We start from the raw sequence: 20,786 nt of genomic DNA on the forward strand, positions 1-20,786 counted from the left end.
GTGAATACGGTACAAGTATACATGACGGGTGGCCAACTAGATAATTAGTCTCACTGATTGAAATTCTTATGAGCCGACATGAAAAACAGGCAGTAAGCCTACACATCAACTAACAACATACGATAGAAGCTCAGACATTCTGAAAATACCCCTAGAAGCAGGAATACACACTGTATAATCCTCCGCGTGCAACGGCGGGATACAATAACTATCAACTCGCTCCCATAAAATGTCAATGAATCTGGTTCTCATTCCAAATATTAAGAGAATGGAAACGTTGGCTTTACATTATTACGATATTCTCATCCGGTAGGCGCTCAACATCACGCTGTCGTGCGTGGTCACGCTCGATAGCAACATAGTTCCTCCAATGGTGCTTTTCGGAGCTATCTAGCAATGTGTGATAGTCCAGTGTGGCTAGTGATGCGAGCGGCGCCCGGTGTCCCGAGCTCAGTAGAGACGAGTGTGTCCTCCTTAAGAGCTGTTTGTGTGTGTGGTGTCGACTTATCGCAAAAATGTCTGAGATGAGTGTCATAACTTTTTTGATTGTTTGACTAATTTAATTTAAGGTTATAGTTATAACTATTTCATAGATGTTTCGGCACACGCGCCTTCTCGCGGTTAGGCAATTTCTCTCACCATTTAAAATTAATTCTATATGGATTGGTATGCCATAATATTGCCCCTAATTATTTTAATTTTACTAATTATTTTCCCTGACGCACTACATTTGCCTGCGGCAGGGCACACGCGTTCCAACGTCGGTGCAAGCGGCATGTCACTGCAATGCATTGATTCTCGAGTTGAGCCGGTTTCGTTTGATTGTATTGTGACGTTTCCACTACTCGCACTGATTAGCACGTCTTGATTGGGTTGATAAAGGGTAGCGTGCGACGTGCCCTGTAATTCCGCATTCGTACGTAATGTCACACGCATTCGCTGATTGATTAAATAGCACGCAGGGTCCTTTCACTCAGCCTAGTGGTCAGTCACGCCACACAGCATAGTTTTCCAGGGTCTCTCGTTACTGAGCTCATACATAAAATCCAATGTAAATAGTCACACGCAGTCTGCTTATGATATGCGTTTTTCCGTGTCTAACGGTTGAGGCGGTTTATTTTGGCTCTGTCCGCGTGCATTATGTGCGTCGGCGACAAGCTTTGAAACGCCCATCTATGCCAAGGCCTTGTTGCTGGGTGAGCAGTGCCCACGCCCCTGTTACAATTCCCAATCTAGCTAGCTATAGAAGCACCAGGTAGAGCCTGTCGCAAGTACCATGATATTTAGCAGCTCACGCCACTGCACAAGGTAAGCTGGCATGCGACAGAAACAATTAAATAGCAAACAGCCAGCAGGAACATGACAGTATTATATTCTAATATTTTCATATCTGACGATATTATCACGCTAACAGCCGTAAGCCGAGCAAGAATAAACGCATAACTAGTACCGGGAAAGGAATAGCTTCTTGAAACTGGAACGTTGATGCGGCCATGGATGCCGAGGCGCGCCGTGAGGATTGACACTTTGTGTCTTCCAATCACAGGCTTACGCCGCACCTCGTTTCATTATATTTTCAAAGGTCGGGCCACCTATTGAGCGGTACGGAATCGCGATCTCTAAGAACTAGGGCCATTCGCTTAAGGCCTCTAGATACGGTTTCTACGATAGAGTTGGGGCCACAAACAATGAGAAATCAACACGCTGCTTCAGCGCACTGCCCCTAGCCGTGGCTACGTTCCTTTCTGGTTTGCAGATTTTCCGCATCTCCCGTACTCGTAGACTAGAATAAGCCCGCGCCTTCTTCGTGTATTGACACTTGAATGGCGGCGTCCATACCGACGGGTTGACCAGCTTATCTGCCGTGTTAGCGTGTTTGGCGCAGCGCACCCGTTCGCCTTTTTTTTCGGTAAATAGATTTTGAAATAGCCAGCCGATTGCCATTTGCCATCGACCGAGGTGTTGCGCCAAAAATCGCATTGTCGTCACAGCCACTTGCGGAAATTGCAACAGGCGCTTCATTCAGGAACATGTGTCAGTCTGTGCTAAAATTTTAAAGGAAGCAAAGTCCCTGACCCGCCGCCTACGTCGATGGGTTGTAGCAATGGAACATGAGCTGTGGGCTGTGGGGACGGGCTGCCCTCGCGCTGTGATTGCTGGGGCACGTAGCGGGCGGCCTCGGAATCAAGGCGCCGGCATGTGTGTGCGTGTGCGTGTGCATGCGTGTGCGTGTCCGTGTGCATGTGCGTGTTTGTCACAAATTAAGTAAAGTATTTTACTATGATTTATGAAATCTTCGGTCTATAGGGCTGACCCCTGGGGGACATAGACCCTATGAGCCTTGGGCTGGCCTATTGCAAGGTTGTAAATGACTGCGCATACAGCAACATATATTTCTGCTGGAATTTTTAGTAAGTAATTCCCAAGGTTCGTATACCTTGGGGGCGTATATGCTATATGTATGGTCCCTGTATATGCCAGCGAATCACCTATGATCTAAGCCTAGCGCACACACCCGAGCAAAACGGCAAATTTTGTTTTCCAGCGTTTCGTGTTCTGCTCGGCGAGCAAGCGCACACACGCCACCCGACACAGCACACAGCTGAGCAAGACCAAGACCACCGAGCAAAACGGTGCAAAACATACAGAAACACTGCGTACAGCGCCGCTGTCACATATGACATCAAAAATAGCCATCCAATTAGACATCCAAATAGACATCCAATTTTGTGTGTCATGTGATATTTTTAATTGTTGTTGGATATTGATTGGAGACCGTCTGTGGCGTTTCGCTGTGTAGCAGAACGATTGACGCACACACCCCGAGCAGGACGTACGCTCAGGCGAAAACACGTTCCGCGAATCAAACATTGCTTGTTCAGCTGAACACGCTCAGCTGAGCAATGTTTTTTGTTTCGGGAATCCGCACACAGCCACGAACATCGAGCGAAACACGTTTTTGCTCCACGTTCAGGTGTTTTGCTCGGGTGTGTGCGCTAGGCAACCACTGGCAGCAAGAACCAGCCCGCACGTACAGCACACACGCGGCCATTGAATATAATAACACCCTTATTATAGTTGTTATTATAGTCAATGGCCGCGTGTGTTCTGTACGTGCGGGCTTGTTCTTGCTGCCAGTGGGCTTAACGCCGTGTACCTGTTATATACTCTTTTGTGCGTCCACTCTCCCTGACCTTCGTACCCCATTTTCCCGTTTCTGGTTCCACCTCAGAAACTGCTCTTCAGTTTGAGATAGAATTGGTGAGAGGCATGGAAGGAAGAGGGAAAACGAAAAGGTGAAATGTGTGTGTGTGTGTAATTATATAATTATCAAAATTTATTTCGCTATCGTGTGGGTAACGAATCACATAAATAAAAACACAAGTGATGCCTACAAACAGACAATTTCCCCGAAGAGCTTTATAGGGTAGCTAGTAGCCACAAGTTACATTCGACGTGAAACAGTCGTAGCGTCTGGTTGCGCTAGGTAGCTATAGCTACTTCATTGCTGTTGTTACCTAAATTCGGTTGTGTACATGTACCAGAGTTCAGCCGCCCGTGCAGTTGTGCGCGCGGCGTCATAATGTACTTGTACAGTGCATGCGCGCCGCTTGTGTGAGCTTAGGACAACATTTGGTGGCGGCCACTATGCTGCTACGCTGTACACTGTCTCCTGCACGTACAGTAGAGCAGCCTCTGCTTATGCGCAGCTGTATGGTGATGTGTATGTGTGTGCGGGGAGGGTGTGTGCGGGGGGGGGGGAGTGCTGTAGCTGCTACCGTTGGGTCGATATTATATCCTAGCGACTGGTTTTATAGACTTCCGCCGCTCGCCGGTGACAGCGTGCGTACGCCAGTATTAGACTGATACGTCTGTAAGCGCTGTTAGCGAATCGTACGTCTAGAACAACGTGTAAGCTCGAGCGCAGCATACATGTCATGTGTAAAAATACGTGCTCACTAAACCGAGATTGAATGCGTGCAGCATAGTGCAGGACTGCTAGGAGCATGCAACGTCGGTTGCGACGGAGCCGCGATTGGCTATGCCGATCCACGTGACACGGCTAGCCAAGAAGCGGACCGTCTTCCCGTGTCTTCCGATTTTTCGTCGTCGCTCGTAGCGAATGTAGTAGCCAAATACAGTACCGTGTCAAAGAGAAGTGTGGTGCATGTTTTGTTAGACTCGAGTGAGGATCTACGGCGTCCTGCCTCGCTGTAGACTGGTGCTGATGTCTATGCTTATTTTCAGAAAGTGCTGACTGCTGTATGTACTGCGTGCTACTGTGTAGCCATGCCTACATGCACTAGAATGATAGCCAATCGCTCACTCAGAAGTGAGACACTGTATAATAAGGTGGAAACATTTCGTCACTACTACTCGGTAGATACCATTGTTAAAGTATCTTATCGAAACTTAACTAGCTGTTAAAATTAAAGACGTTGCCTGGGACAGAACAATGGCAATAAATCCGAACTCGGTACAGCAGGCTGCAATGCCAATTCTTCTTTCCATTAGTAGCCTGACCGAGAATGCGGCATTGTTACTGAGGCAGAACGACTGCAGCGCTCCTAGTGGGGGCCAGGTCGTGGACGATACAGTGGACTCTGATGACATTGAAGTCATTCCCATTCTAAAGAAATCCGTGGTGTGCATTGACATCAGCGATGAAGAACGTGATCTCTCCACTTTGACGCGTCCTGTACAGACAACCGGTGCGAAAGGCACAGCTACCTTAAACAACACTGTGCGAGGCGTACACGGACCGTTGCTCCCTGGATCTCATAAAGTTCCAGTTGAAGTGCATGCTTCGGCAAACGGAAAGAATTGGTCGGTTGGCACCGGTAACCAGTCAACTGACCTGAGGTGTCTTCCGGTGACGGCAGTGGCACAGACGGGCGGATATAGGATTCTTCCAGTACCGGCAAATCACTCGGCTCGTGTAAGGGCACAAACAGTAGCTCTAGGAAATCAGACAAGCAGACCGAGGGCACAGCCTGTGACTATAAGGAATCAGTTGGGTGGTTTAACAGCACACCCTGTGACAAGCAACCAGTCAGCACGCTTACAAATTCCTGTAGGAACTGTGGGAAGTCAGTTTGCCTATTCAGGCACAGGATCAGTGGCTGTACCGCACAACACAGCCAGTTTAGGGCAGCATTCAGTGACTATTGGAAATCAAACTTTCGCATTAGAGAGACAGTCAGTCGCAGGCTATCAACCGACGGGTTTAGTTTCACATTCAGGGTCAAATGCTGTGAGTAGTCTTGACAGAATGAGTAATAAACCAAGTGATAGAAATAGAGGCAGAAATGATAATACTACCTCGAGTAGTATAGCTAATGTCAGTATTACGCCAGGTGGCGTAACTGTCTACAGACCCAGCGGCATCAATGTGTTCAGAACAGGTAACAGTGGAAGTAGGACAGCTGGTGGTCTAACTAACGTTGGCATTACTCCAGATGGTGTCATGATGTACAGGCCAACTCAGATCACAAGTTCTGCATCAGGTGACAATAATACTCGGCAAACCCAAAACAATGCGAATCGCGGTGGTCATAGTAGTACTGTTGTGAATCGGGCATCGAATGAAGCCAGTTTATCACACAGAAGCTACAGGTGTGTGTCCTGCCAGCTTACATTCAACACGAGGTTGCGATACATGCGTCACAGACAGCGGCATGCGCAGAAGGGTGAAGCGTGGTCACCTCTCAATACTGCAACTCCAGTTTCCAATGGTGCAGTGCAGCAGCCATCTTCCACAGAAATGCGACAGCCTGTAGCTACAATGAGTCGACCTCAACCAAAGCAACGGCCAGTCACTGCATTAAGTCGTCTTCAAGCAATGCAACCAGGGGTTGCCACGACGATTCAGCCACCCTCAACCCAGCGGTCAGTCACTACAATGAATCGTCTCCAAGCAACGCAACCGCAACTTGCCACCGCAAGTCAATCTCGAAAAATGGAGCGATCGGTCGCTACGACGAATCGTCTCCAAGCAACACAGCCGGCCGCCAGCGCGGCGAATCACCGATCCGCGACACAGACGACGGTCGAGGCAACCGCGAAGCCAGTCGGCTGCTGCCAGATCAACAAGTGGGTTTGCCACGTGTGCAACCGTCAGTTGTCGACGCGCGGCGGCTACGTGGCGCACGCGCTGCGACACGTAGATCGTGCGGCGGGCGACCCCGGGTCGTCGTCGTCGCGCGTCGTCTGCCCGCTCTGCACGACGGAGTGCGCAACGCCAAAGCTGATGGCCGAGCACTGGGCGCAGCACGACCGCGTGTCGAAAACCGTCTGCCGCGAGTGCGGCGAGCAGTTCGCGAGCCGCGCCGCGTTCATGAAGCACCGGCCGATGCACGCGGCGCGCAGCGCGCTCGCGTGCGGCAGGTGCGAGCGCACGTTCGAGGATGCGGAGCTGCTGGCGCGACATGCGGCGGCGGCGCACGCCGAGCCGCCGACCGCCGGCCCGTACAAGTGCCGGCAGTGCGAGCGCGGGTTCTGGCAGCTGAGCAGCGCGCGTCGTCACGAGCTCGTGCACCAGCGCGTGAAGCCCTACTCCTGCCACCTGTGTGGCAGCGGCTACACGCAGTCCTACAGCCTCGTCGTTCACGTGCAGAACTGTCACGCCATCGCCGTCAGCACCTACGCCGAATTGCAGTACGTCGCATCCGCCTCCTTCGTCGCCGCACGCGCGCTCCCGCACCTTGCTGTTCCTGGCAGCAACTAAATGCTGTGAGATAAAAGCGGCATTGAATTAAAAAAGATTGTTGCATGAAACGTGTTGTGTGACGTGTAGTTTGTTAGTTGACTTCTCATTGCGATGTTTGCATTTTCAGAATCTGTGGAGATGTCTGTTGATTATTGTTTTTTTGAAACATATATTTGTTGTTTATTGCAGACTCCTACAAGAAACATCAGATGGAAGACCGTGCAATATTCAGTCTTAGTGAGGTAAGGATAGGGCCTACACTATATAGTATATACAACGTACACAACAAGGAATAGCAATATTGCTTGTTCGCATTTTGGTGTCTAAAATTTCGCTCCCCACATGGTTAGTCACTCATGATAATTTAATTAGTCAAAGCATAAGAAATTGTTGATGATCTATTCAAGAGAAGCTCGATCAACATAAATATATATATATATATATATATATATACTAGCGGGATACCCAGCGTTGCCTGGGGAAATCAGTGACGTTACTCAGCTGGTGACCGCTTGGTTGAAAGGAAAATACCCAAAAAAATCTAACTATCTATCTATCCATGCATCCATCCATTCCCATTCCCATTCCATGCCATCCCATACCATGCCATGCCATCCCATGCCATGCCATCCAATCCCATCCCATTCCATGCCATGCCATCTCATGTCACGCCATCCCATGCCATTCCATGTCACGCCATCCCATGCCATCCCATGTCACGCCATCCCATGCCATCCCATGTCACGCCATCCCATCCCATCCCATCCCAAACAGTAATAAATAATAAGAAATCAAAAGATAAAAGAGATTAAAAATAAAAATAATTAATAAAGAAGTAGAAGGGGAAAAAAGGAAAAAACGGGAAAATAAGTTCCCCAGCTGGGACTCGAACCCGGAATCCAGGTGTAGCAGACGGATGTTCTAGTGATGAGGCCACTGCGCCATTACGGCAGGAGCGTATAATGACAAAGGAGTAAGACAGCGATTTGGTACTGATTTCACTACATTTTTGTCGTACGAGTTCGATGTGAATAAAAATACAAACGTATACAAACATGAGCTTCTTTTGTTCACTGGTCCTTATTCTATCTTCCGGTAGTATTACAAACCGCGTAGCTTCCTTCGTTTTGACATAAATCGTACTTTTCCACGACATGGTTTTCACCTTAGTTACCGTAATCTGGCGAGGCCACACTCTAAATTTGCACACACAGCTCTTTAATGAGCCACGGTAGGGCTTTTCGGCCGTAGCCTAGTCGAGTGCAGAAAATTCGCCTAGAAATTAAGTTACGTTGCACCCATGCTGGGTTTAAAAATTAAAACTATTTTACATTTAAACTATAGTTAGAATGCCTTGTTTTTATGGTTTAATCCCGCAGTTTTTTTTTTAATAAACGCTGCGCTGGTAAAATATCTGAACTACTTCACCCGCGGAGGAATGATGTGTATGAATTGTTATGAGTAAACTGACGCTCCAGCCGATTGTAGCTTTTCGCACATGTGTTTTGCATTAATTGCATAGCAACCGTTATCTCTAGCCCGCGTACAGTTGCCGCTGGCGCTGCCTGACGCGATCCCTGTGGTGGCTCATTGAAGAGCTGTGTGTGCAAATTTAGAGTGTGGCCTCGCCAGATTACGGTAACTAAGGTGAAAACCATGTCGTGGAAAAGTACGATTTATGTCAAAACGAAGGAAGCTACGCGGTTTGTAATACTACCGGAAGATAGAATAAGGACCAGTGAACAAAAGAAGCTCATGTTTGTATACATTTGTATTTTTATTCACATCGAACTCGTTCGGCAAAAATGTAGTGAAATCAGTACCAAATCGCTGTCTTACTCCTTTGTCATTATACGCTCCTGATTACGGTTATACACCATGGATTTAGACGTACGTGATGTTGTGTACGTACGTGACCGCCATCTATTGATCAATAGAATTTTTTATGAATGTTTAACTTTTTAACTTTTTAACTTTTTTAAATTTTTGTTTCAGCTAGAACCACCTCCCAGACGTGCTGTTTCTGAAAATATCTTTAGTTTTCCTCTAGGCTGCGGCGTTCTCTAGTTATGCGAGTACGGACTAATTCGGCTGAACAACTTTATAATATAGATAGGTCTAAATGAGATAGCAAATGCAGGGCGTCAAGTTCCTATTTTTTCCTATTTTCTGGGCAATTCCTATTTTCTCCTATTTTCTGGACAAATTCCTATTTTTTCCTATTTTTGAGGGCTTTTCATTTTTCTGAATCCAGAATTGTATGTATCAATCAGGTGACCCAATTTTCAAAAATTTCCTCGGGGAGGACCCCCAAACCCCCGCCCCTTACTTTAAATTAACGTAATATACTCTTTACTATCACAGATTTTATTTAACTAAAGTTGTTTCTTAGTTGGATGTGGTATGTGTATCCAGAGGGGGGATCCAGGGGGCCCGGACCCCCCTTTGTTACCCCAAAAAAGGGAAAACACATAAAGATAATTTTCTGCTTAAAAATTTGAAACTCCATCTTGCGTTCTAGACATCAAAATTTCTGCTCAGATGCTCTCAGAGTGCACCAATTTTTTAAATTTTTCTTGGGGGAGGTCCCCCCACCCCCCCCCCCCTAAGTGGCAACGTCGCATAAACTGCTTTCGGCACCTTTTTATAAAAGTGCCCTTTATTTCTTACTGGACCCCCCCTTTTTCAAAAAGCCGGATCTGCCCATGTATACATCATGTACGTCATACTATTTTGGAGTAGTCTACATGTATGGGCGCTTATGCATGTATAAACTGCTTATCAATTTTAACATGCATTTCTCATTAAAACCTCAAAATATTGGGTGCATGTGATGTAACTCCAAATATGTATATTATTAAAACCATTTGTGGTGGATCGGGATGGCTGTAGGGGTGTTGGGAGGCCATCTAATGCAACAAATATTCCTATTTAACATATATTTTATCACCAAAATTCCTATTTTTTCACATCTGAAATTCCTATTTTTCTATTTTTTAAGCGTCACCTGTCACTTGACGCCCTGCAAATGACATACACATACTTATAGTGTATCTATGTAATTTACAACCCAGGCTTGTTAATAAAAATATATCTCATGAATGTTTATTTCCTTTTATTTCAGTTTCTGTCTGAAAGTTTAAAAGTTTAGTGTTCTTAACAAGCAAGCATACGCGTGGCCGGTGTCTGCATGAGAGGAATATGTTAAGGAGCTGTCCTGCCATCTAGTGGTCATCGCTGCATCCTTTGTACATTATCAAAGCTGAATGTCTGACAGCGAGAGCTTACCATTTTACCTTTTTACCTCGGCTCAGTCATCGTTAATAAATACTTGGACGTTTAATCAAAGGCAGCTGGGGCCGCGTTGTCGGAAACAAGATTAGTCTTAACGTTAATTTTTTCACATAGACCATTGACAGATACATTAGTTACCATGGTAAAGCTACGATTTTGTCATGCAGTTTGTAGAGGTGCTGTCTTTGAAAAAAAGGTAATGCTAATGTGACGGCGGCATAGTTTTCGAATAGTGTCGGAAGGTGGCACAGTGTTGCCGCATGCGCGAGGCGCACTCTCTCTCTCGCTCTCAACTGGGGAGACATTGATGTGAGCTGATGTGAGTTAGCCGGCGTCTCCGAATAAAGCCGTTCATTCCCAAATTCCTGTGCTTATCGATTCATTGTGAGTGCTCCCATGAAGGCATAATAGTCAGCCTTCACACTAATATTACCAATGCTAAGAACAATCTCGTTTCAGACAATGGGGCCCTGGCCATTAATTTTAATAATAATCAGATTTTGATGGGTACACTACAGTAGACCGTTACTCTGATGATTTCTTTGACTTTGAGACTAGATGACCTGGAGTTTTTTAGCGTGATTGGCTACTTAATAACACAAATAATGATATGCAAATAGCTAGTTTAACGGTTCCTGACTATATCTGCGTGTATTCACGTGTTAATGGGTACATCTCGCACACTGATTGTGCAGCTAAATACTGTATCAGGAGTTAATAATGACAAATTTGACAAAAAATAATGACAATTTGTCATTAGTTACTCGCGACTGTATGTTTATGGTTTTCTCAAATATCTGTGAGGAAAAATGTAAGAACAACTTGCAAGAAAATTTTGTTCCCGCCCAATTCTTTTCTACTGTGTTCATATCGGTATGGTATGCACGAGTTTTTGGAAAGATGTTCATACCTCTCGTTCCTAGAAATAGTATCGACATATTATGCATAATATTAAATATATATAATATATATATATGTGTATACATATGATACACATCAATAAGTGCAGCTTCTAAATGTATGCCTATTTTCATATCAACAAAGCTCGTTATTGTTGTATGTTCTATTAAAAAGAACCTATGATACGATGTTTGTAAAGTTAGAAAAGTATCATCAACAATTCTGAAGAATTATTCGTTGGTATTTACTTTGAAAAGGGGGTCCAAAAAACTAGCCACCATCCGCCTCCGTCGCAAAGACATCTCATATGTATATTACGTTACACATGTGGATGCAACAGTGATGACAACTACAGGGAGTCATCCGAGTATCTGTACACCGAGTGTAAGTTAGAAGTGCATTCGGTTCGAGGTTTAGAATTTCTGACGTTTTAATTAAAATTTATTGTGATATTCATTTACCACCTTTTTTATTAGTGAGACCAAAAATATATAATTACCACGTGTAGACATAATTTTTTGGTAAAACGAATGTGCTTGTACGATTTGTGTGCCTAGCATATGGGTCATATCATGTTGTAATCGAGTTATGTGCAATTTTGTGTTGGCATTTAATCATTTTGTACCAAAATTAGGTGCTAAACCTATTTTTGTACAAACATAACCGTTACCAACGAAAATAATTGTCATTATGCATTGTACTGTGGAACAGCTGCTGCAAGTCTAATTGAACCCTATGTGCAGATTTTACGTTGTGACACTTCAGCCCATGCACTTGCATGAATTTGTTAGTCTTAGAAATTTAGTTCCTTTATGCTCAGCTGGTAAAATTGGTAGAGACGTACGCTACCAGTGCAAGTACAAGTAAATGGAAAAACTGGCTTAATTTATTTTAAATCCCGTCATTGCCTTCTGTGGCGTCGTGCTTTTTGAACGTGGCAATCTAGGCGTTTGAAGACATGACCTTACAAATCTGCAGAACAGTACAATTGTACAGGAACTACAAAAGAAATCTTATGATAGATTGGAGAAATATAATTTAGACAATCAGAGAAATTTACTTGTTATAACTTAAGCTGGGTATCATGTGAAATATTATGACCAATTTGAAGATGAAACATAATACGTATTGTAAGTGCGACAATATTTCAATACAAGTCAAACATTTTATGTTGTCCATTTATTATTTTCTCACCATAAGACAAATTACATTACATTATCTGAATAATAAAGACAGTGATGAATAAAAACAATCTTGTTCGGCCATTTTTGTACAGCAGAGTTACACTTTCTACATTGAAAACTGAATCACTAGAAGCACAGTGATGCACTCTCAATTTAACCAAAAACACATGACAGCAGTAAAGCATAGAATAATATAGATAAGTAAGTAGCTAGATGTAGGCTTGTTACACTACATTACTGCCTCCAAAAACTTATCTTTACGAGTTTAAGAATTGGTGCAAAAACTGGAATGTCAAAATCATGGCCACAAAACGATACGGATAGCAACTATTCTTTTCTCTCACTGGATAGTACATGGAACTGGACTCGCACCCCTCGATATAATTTACACCGCAATAGAATCCGCACAGATTCCAAATTCAAAGTGGACGCGAAAAACCGTCAGTTACAGAAGCATAGTTTAGGTCCTAACTAGGATGCATCGGCAACACGCATTCCAACTATTTTCTCCTGTGGAAAAGGCAGATTCTGCACCATAACACGGTGTTTCACCACACTAATTGACACGTACTACGGTTTAAAGGTGTGCCAATAATTCTTTTACCAACTAAAATGGTGGCAGAAATCTGAAGACTAAAATTATGTTAAACAAATCGTCAACACAAAGACTGGAACACTATAGATGTGCAGCACACAATTGCATGCTATGGTAGTATAGCTTGCGTTGCTATGATTAGCATACAGTATGCAGATGGAAACAACTAGTACTGTTCCGTAAGACACGAGGGGGAATAATGAAACAGCACACAGGTATCATACCACTACAGGGTAACTGTTTTATCATTTTGCCCACTAGTAGTGAAATACAAAACCTCGCCTTTCACTCACAGACACGTGCAAGCGTCAATCTGTTATTGAACGGCGCGACGACTGACAATGTCAACGCCACATGCTCGTCACAGACGAGGGGGGACACACACACACACACCTCCCGCTCACTCGTCCTTAACCTCCTGTTTGTTGTTCTCCTCCGGTGTCTTCGAGCGGCTGTGCGACTTGGATCTCGGCGACCGCGAGCGAGATTTCGATTTCGAAACGTCTCGGCTGCGCGATCGGCTTCTGCTCTTCTTGTCCTTGGCTTCCTTGTTGGGAGACTTGGTTCGGGAGCGAGACTTGCTGCGCGACTTCGAGCGTGGGGACCTGGATCGGCTCCTGCGGGGAAATCCGGGGATGTGGAGAGTTAGAACTCGCACGAGGTCGAGACGCGAGCTCGTATTTCTGCGCCGCGTGTGGAGCTAGGTAAACTCGAGAACAAACGAAATGGCCACGGTGACACGCTGGCAGGGCTAACCTGAACGCCTCCTGCGGACACCACTGGGGATGCGGAGATTTAGAACTCGCGACGCGAGCTCGTATTTCTACGCCGAGTTTGCTGCTCGAGGTTGTTTTTTCTACGTGAGACTGCCACCAGGACGGCTAGGTGAACACGAAAACAAAGGTCACGGTCCCTGACACGCTGGCAGGGCTTACCTGGATCTGCTGCGGCTGCGGCTGCGAGAGCGGGGGGAGCGGGACCGACTGCGGCTGCGACGGCTGCGACCGGACTTGCTTGGCCGGTCCTCCACCAGCTTAATACGACGGCCGTTCAGGTCAGTGTCGTCCAGCTTGTCGATAGCATTCTTCATGTCATTGTAGGTTGCAAACTCTACAACACTGTCAAGAATAAAGTAAGAATCCAATGTCAAAATCAGCATACTGCAAGATGGCCTGCCCCGATTGCATACGATTCTTTGTAGTAGTCTACAATTCCTTCGCAAGTGGGAGTGTTTGTGGGCAACATATTATACAGTTTACTTATGTTGTTAGCAAAGCCAACAGAGGGTCAGTGATAATGTGACATACCTCTAAGCTCAATACCATTAGGCACTATAAATAACTTGCATGCATGAATAAATAGGACTCACCCCTCGTTCTTCCTACCACGGTGTGCGTCAGCATAGGTCACCTCACCAGCCTGCCTCATGTAGTCCTTCAGGTCCTACGCAGAACAAATACACGACGGGCATCAGACGCAGCACACAAACATTCGTAAATCACCTTCCCGTTGCTAGTTTCCCTTACCTACACGATGAACTAGCTTTGCTCAGCTTCACATGTGCAGTCGCCCGAATCCTAGATCAGTAATAATTAATAAATTGTAAGTTTTTGTGCTAAACACTCGATCAGAAAACCTGAAACTAAAATGAGGAACGACTTCCAATGATTGACAAATTTAGTTATTATGCATCTTGCAAGCCGGAAGACGTTCTACCATATTTACTACAATTAAGAAAGGCCAATTTAATTAAAAATCGTAAAAAGGCCTATTGTTTAAAAATCGTTCTACAAATACCCTTTGTAGTGCAGTCTAACATAGTAAAATGTCTTCCGCTTTCAGAACATCCAATGCCAGTCAAGACTGGTTTACATGTCAAGCGCAAACAATCTCCGAATAAAGACATTTAATACGTTACCAATATAGCGTTAGTTACATTTACGTTTGAGAAAAAGAACAAGTGATTACCTCACTGACTCTAAATATCTGGAACAGGTTGTGTGCTCAGCAAGCTATGGCCAGCCCAAGCCTAGGACGCCAAACCAAGCCTGATAGCGGCGGCACCACCACATGGGTGCCTATGCTTGACCAACGAGCGACCGACCCTCCACCTTGGTCCGACTCGGACCTTTGCTATGGACTGAGCGGGCTGGACCGACCAACACACGCGGCGCTGACTCATCAACACACCCCTGGCACGCCCTGGCGCTGCTCAACCATTAGCCCCACACGTTCTCGTCTGGTCTGACCACCACACAATGGATTGCAACCGCGACCGCTCTGCCTCGAACAACTGCCAACACAACGGATGTTTGGGGAGTGGTCAGCCTGGGACGATGGCCTCGACCGATCAACCGCCCTGCCTGTGGTTAGAAATGCGTCACCGCCCGGTTGAATATCCGGCACACAGCCGGGGTGCCGGGTTGCTCTGTGCATCATCTTGTGGTGGATCTGGGAGTTTGCGACTGTAGATTAGATCGGAGTGATGCGGGAGGGAAGGAATACGATGGTGAAAAGATAAAGCGCATGTAGGAAATACTAAAAATATAATGGAAAAGAAGTTGGAAGTTTACAGGCTAGGTTGAAGTTTAGGCAAATTGAATGAATGGAACCTAGAAATAATGACACATACTGACATAAGTAGACATGTTAAACAAAGGAAATCAGGAAACACCACACGTATTACAGTACACAATGAATGACTGGCTGTCTTACCACAATTTCATTAATTAAAAAAAAAATTCTTGGCATAGAAAAAAATATTATAAATACATAGGCATTAAGAAGTTCCTCAGAGATATCTTATAGACCTCTATATGGTCTATCTTATAGACCTTTGACCATCACTAAAAAGTAATCCAGTTTGTTGCTATTATTTATGAAAAAATAATTATTCTTATTGAATAAAATGACATTCAAATGTTTCTTCTGCGTAAAAAAAATTCTATATATGCACTATCGCCATTTTATAACTTGCACTGCCATGACTATTTTTTAAGAGATTTTCTCCATCCTAGCAATTTTAAAACCGACTACAAAAATAGTAGACCATTCACAGACACATTCAAGCTCACTTCATCAACACAGACAGCCACACATATCCACAAGCCACAGGTGTCATGGTCACACACAGACGCGCGCACGCACGCACTCACACACTCACACATACACACACGGCTGATTGGTGAGTCAGGTATTGCCGCCACCAGCCTCGAAGACGCGATAGGGTTGGTGACACACTGGTCTCTGACCCACTGGTCTCGTCCACCAGACATCTCTATCAAACAGCACCCTCAATTTCCAAATGCCGCTAATAGTGACTGAAACAAAACTTAAATTGAAAGCGTCGCCGACACGCCCCCAGCCTGAACCCGTGCATGCATGAGGGAGGAGCACTGCTTTCCACGAACATCTCCTTGTACACAGCTAAGGAGGTATCAGCAACCTGGACCGGACATTTGCCATGCATCACACCCACCATTTGGGTGTTAAACTAGCAATCACAACAAGGTTCCTGCCAGGAGATTATACAATGCTTACATGAATGTGCACACACATGAACATGTCATTATAGCATACCACCCCCGACCCTCAGCAAACTCCTGTCAGAAACCTATACTTGAAACAATATAAAAACATCCTCCAACAAAAACATAAACGATAAAAAAAACTAAATAGAAACGTAAAAACCACAAACAAAAAACACAACAAAATATAACACTTACACACAAGTGACTGCCTAACCGCCTTTAAAAGACCCCCCAATGCTAAAGGATACTGTAAACCAGGTCCACATCAAATATCCCACAGGTATAAAGTAATATAATAACAAATCTTACATGAATATTTTCATAATGAAAAACTAAACATGAGGTCTAAAACGATGTTCCTACCTGCCAGCTGACTCTACTGGATAGAGACTCAACAATAAGGCGATAATCTGTCCGCTGCGGTGGTCCATACCGACTGCAAAAAGCAAAAAAAAAAAAAATGACATGACGACATGCTGCATATGACACGATTAATCGCGGATTTTACTGGTTTCTGAATGCACTTGTATTATAGAGAATTCTAGAAGATATTACGTTTTATTGAGAGCAAAATTCCAACTTATTGCCTGTTATTGAACTTTTAACAATCTTCTATCTTTTCTAATGCCCACTTTATGTTCTTAACAATATATGAACAAAAAAATGAACACAGATTTGTATTTCTTCAGAGACAAATTATGTTACTTTAGTGCACAGACATCTAATTTAACCTTAATTAGCATCTTAATTTACTTTTGCTTATAATATTAAAGAGCAACAATCAAATTAATTGAGCATATTTAAAGGGATACTTGACCGTACTAGCTAGGTTCCTTGCATATTTTCAGTTAAAAAAGGTTTAAATTATGAAACTAAAAATTCCATTGTTCAATATTCATTAGAAATATTTTTTTTTTAATATTTTAAAACTAACGACTATATCGTTGCTTAAAACGACGGTAGCGACACTACTAGCCCAGCTACTATCAAAGTTGCGCATTACAACGTTTCGGCTGCAGGCTATAATAGACCAAGTACGTTTCTTATTTATTAAAGAGGAGGATTGCAATATCTTATAAACAACTTTTAGATTCAGTTATAAAATGGACAAATTTCTCATAAAATAAAAATCATTCGGTTAAATAGCAGTTAGCTATAAATATAATTGCACAATCGCGAAGTGTCATGTCAGTGGCCAAAATTAGATTTCGAAACTCGCTGTGGTTTTAGGACGAGGGTGAATGCATGATTATAGAAATTTGTAGGTACATACTATTATTTGTGCACTTGCTAATATACCCTAAAATTATAGGTTGTAGTATCACTTTAAACAGAGCCAAAATCAATCAATTAAATGTGAGGTGCACAAAAATTATATAATATAAATAAAGTAGAAAGCACACACAATATTGTGGTACAACAAAACACAACAATGCATACCCCATGCAAACTGCTAAGTCGAGTGGCATTTATGTTCACCTTATTGTCTCTTCAGCGCAAAGAAGAAATGACATTACATTGCCTAGGTACTGGGGGACTATATCTTGGCTGGCAGCATATCAACAGTGCTACTCTGCATTCGCAGTGTTCTCATGCTATGCCTGGTGTAACGTTAGTGACGGCCAAATGCTATGACCGTTCTCTCACATGCATTCTTAGTTGCATAACATGTTAGTGTATATTGGTGTCCCACACGTGCATTGAATTTGCAATGACAATTGATTCGTTTAGATTAAATGCATTTATCTACAGACTGTTCCCCCGATAATATAAAATGATGAACACTGATCCTTGAGAGTAAGAAATGGTACTGTTGCTACAACATGTCAGATCTTATTGGAAATCGTTATATTTCCAAATCTGTATTTACTGTATTTGCAAATTGCTTATTGCACTAAAAATTAGAGAAAAAATCTCCCGCGTTTCACGTTCTTGGTTTGCCAGTGACATTGGGTATTGTGTACAAAATTATAAAGCTTTGCTAATCGTGTACATAGACTCAGATCAGGGCCAGCTTGACGAGGGGGTCTTACTTGTCACGGCCGCTGTCACGTTCCCAGGGTCGGCCCCCTCTTCTGCCACCATTAGGACCTGGGTGCCCGCCACCAGAACCCCGTGGGGTACCTCTAGCGTGTTCTAATACCACCCTGAAAGCAACAAGTATACGTCAACGACAGTACAGTAACAGAAAATGCCCTGCTCTGGGAAGCCAAGCGATGAAGGTGTGGCAGTCATTACCAAGATGTGAACGTAGGTGCACCGCAAGAAGAAGTTTGTGCTGTCAACAACTGTGCGAGGATAATGTTGGTGATCCTCAGAGAAACCGAGAATGACTGCCACTACCCCACATCTGCTTGGCTTGGCAGAGGAGGACAGGAAGAGCACACTGGGTGTCTTACTTGTCTCGTCTGGGGGGCGGGCGTCTATCCCGATAGCCGCCGCCGCCGCCGCCACCGCCGCCACCGCCGCCGCCACCGCCGCCCCCGCCACCGCCACCTTGCCCACTAAATCCTCCAAATCCTCCGCCACGCACTGGTCCTCTGGCATGCTCAATAATGACCCTGTATATTAGAAATACATCAAACATGCTGCCATAAAGCGATCGAGCAACGGCAAGCCAGTCCACACCGTGATCGCCACAACCACCTAAACATGCTACACAAAGTCTGTAACAAAAAAAAACAGCAAGTACTGAGTGAACTACACGTGACACATATATGCTTACATATATACCCAGGTCAATATTGCCCCAACAGACACAATATGTGTACATTGCCACACACATTGCTGATATAGAAAACCATGTTAAAAATTGGAATCAAAATAATTATAAATTAACATCACACACGATTCTTGTGACATGATAAAAACCATAAATGTTCTTGCAAACAATATCCTATGAATTAATATGCACATGTATACATACTGCTACTGGCTAGTTTGATTGCTTTACATAATAATTTATAATAAAAAAACATTAGTCCAATATAACAATTTGTGACAACTTTATCATGAGATAAAATTATCATGTACAAGGCGCGAAATTAGCACCGTCCCACCGGCATATCAGTGATGAAAATTAACACTCGCCCAGTCACCCGAGGCGAGTAGAAATAATGTTGGGCACCAAAATTTCATTGAAAAGTCGCCCGGAATGCGAGGTTTTGTTTTTATAGTTAAACATTCAATAATCAATGAAATCACTACGATTTCAGTGCTATGATTACGCCACTACAATTCGCTCACCATTTCCTGGAATTTTGATAAATTTTTTGACCACTAGAATGAAAACTAATTCACTCTATCCTGCTAGGACTAGGAGTATCGAGTAGGAACATGTTGATACCACTGATCTCTATTATACTAACTGGATAGCTCATAGTCATAGCGGCCGCTAGGCGTAGCCACCGGAAGTTGTCGTGAGTCGTGACGCCATGACACCACTCGCAGAAGTAGAATTATTCACGATGATAACCATACGGATGATACGCTTCAGCGCAGCAGACGTCAGAACAAGCAACGGAAAGATTGTGTAAAATCATTTCATTTGTATGTATTATACCCTAAACTTGTGCCTTAACATTGTGCAGCGTGAGAAACTAGCGGTCGCCCAGTCGCCAGTGGCGATTAGAAAATCGACCGGGCGACTGCTTGCTCGTGTCAGCTGGTCCGGCGGGGCGACTAGATAATCGCCGCACAGGACATAAAAATTTTACCAAACTGAGGCCATAATAAAAATGTTGGTTGTTTGCCCTCACCCGACCGACCCGCCAAAAAGGGGCCGACACAAACATTTGTATTGACCTTTCCGATTTTTTTTTTAAGTTTCTGTATGTGGCAGGCCTGCGGCAACTGTACGCGGGCTATAGTACTAGAGCTATGCACAGCCTGCGTACGTGCCTGTTGGCTGGGCGGCACCGATTGAAGTAGGGGGGGAAGGGCGAGTGCATTATTGATTGTTTCACTTTCAGCTGCGTGCCAGGGTGCATGTTATTACATATGTAGGGGGTGGCCGGGCACCGCTGGTATGAGAGCGCGGCAGCAAAACTTTCCTGGAATCGCTAAATTCCAAAACTTGGACAGCAAAACTTTCCTGGAATCCTGGAAATCGCTATATTATAATTTAGATATTAAATAACTTAATTATGGATCTAACTCTGACAGATTAACTTTATTTTCCTTTCCAAAGACTAATATGTGCTAAGAAGATATTTATTATTTCTTAATTCAAGTTGCTTTTATTTGTAATGCTTTTATTTCCACATTACGTGTATGTGTGCGTGCGTGCGTGCGTGATCTGGAAATAAAATCATGCACAATTTAGCTCTGATAAACACAAGTTGTTAAAAGTATTTTATATGTATATTGTATCACTGTACAATGTACATTATATAAATGTGTAGGCAAACATAAAAGGTATCTCCACACAAGCACACCTGAGCACGTAGGCACTGGACACCATTGCTGAATTTGTAAAAAGACCGCCCTAAAAAAAAGCCAACCACACTTTTCAGCCTGGGTCGGGTGAGGGCAAACAAAAAATTGTTTAATTGTGGCCTGATTATTTTGTTATT

The 20,786-nt window shown here is 44.0% G+C and overlaps 2 protein-coding genes across 7 annotated transcripts in view; one reads left to right on the forward strand and one right to left on the reverse strand.

Annotated features, from left to right (window-relative positions):
* Positions 1–12,230, forward strand: part of LOC106808259 (calpain-B-like) — a 41,458-nt gene extending 29,228 nt beyond the window's left edge. For 4 of the 5 annotated variants that reach the window (XM_014810895.1, XM_014810902.1, XM_014810918.1 and 1 more), the window contains exons 16-17: positions 6,899–6,951; positions 9,834–12,230. In XM_014810895.1, coding sequence (XP_014666381.1) covers positions 6,899–6,951; positions 9,834–9,860 — 80 coding nt within the window. In that variant the 3' untranslated portion in view covers positions 9,861–12,230. Of the gene's footprint in view, positions 1–3,829; positions 6,094–6,898; positions 6,952–9,833 lie in introns of those variants that run through there. The other variant, XM_014810926.1, reaches the window with a different exon arrangement.
* Positions 12,064–20,786, reverse strand: part of LOC106808286 (serine-arginine protein 55-like) — a 21,116-nt gene continuing 12,393 nt past the window's right edge. For both annotated transcript variants that reach the window (XM_014810939.1, XM_014810947.1), the window contains exons 4-8: positions 18,246–18,359; positions 16,576–16,648; positions 14,052–14,125; positions 13,618–13,800; positions 12,064–13,299 (exon numbers count right to left, since the gene is read on the reverse strand). In XM_014810939.1, coding sequence (XP_014666425.1) covers positions 13,083–13,299; positions 13,618–13,800; positions 14,052–14,125; positions 16,576–16,648; positions 18,246–18,359 — 661 coding nt within the window. In that variant the 3' untranslated portion in view covers positions 12,064–13,082. The remainder of the gene's footprint in view (positions 13,300–13,617; positions 13,801–14,051; positions 14,126–16,575; positions 16,649–18,245; positions 18,360–20,786) is intronic.

Source organism: Priapulus caudatus, unplaced genomic scaffold (assembly GCF_000485595.1).
Source record: "Priapulus caudatus unplaced genomic scaffold, Priapulus_caudatus-5.0.1 Scaffold13, whole genome shotgun sequence".
Taxonomy (NCBI): domain Eukaryota; kingdom Metazoa; phylum Priapulida; class Priapulimorpha; order Priapulimorphida; family Priapulidae; genus Priapulus; species Priapulus caudatus.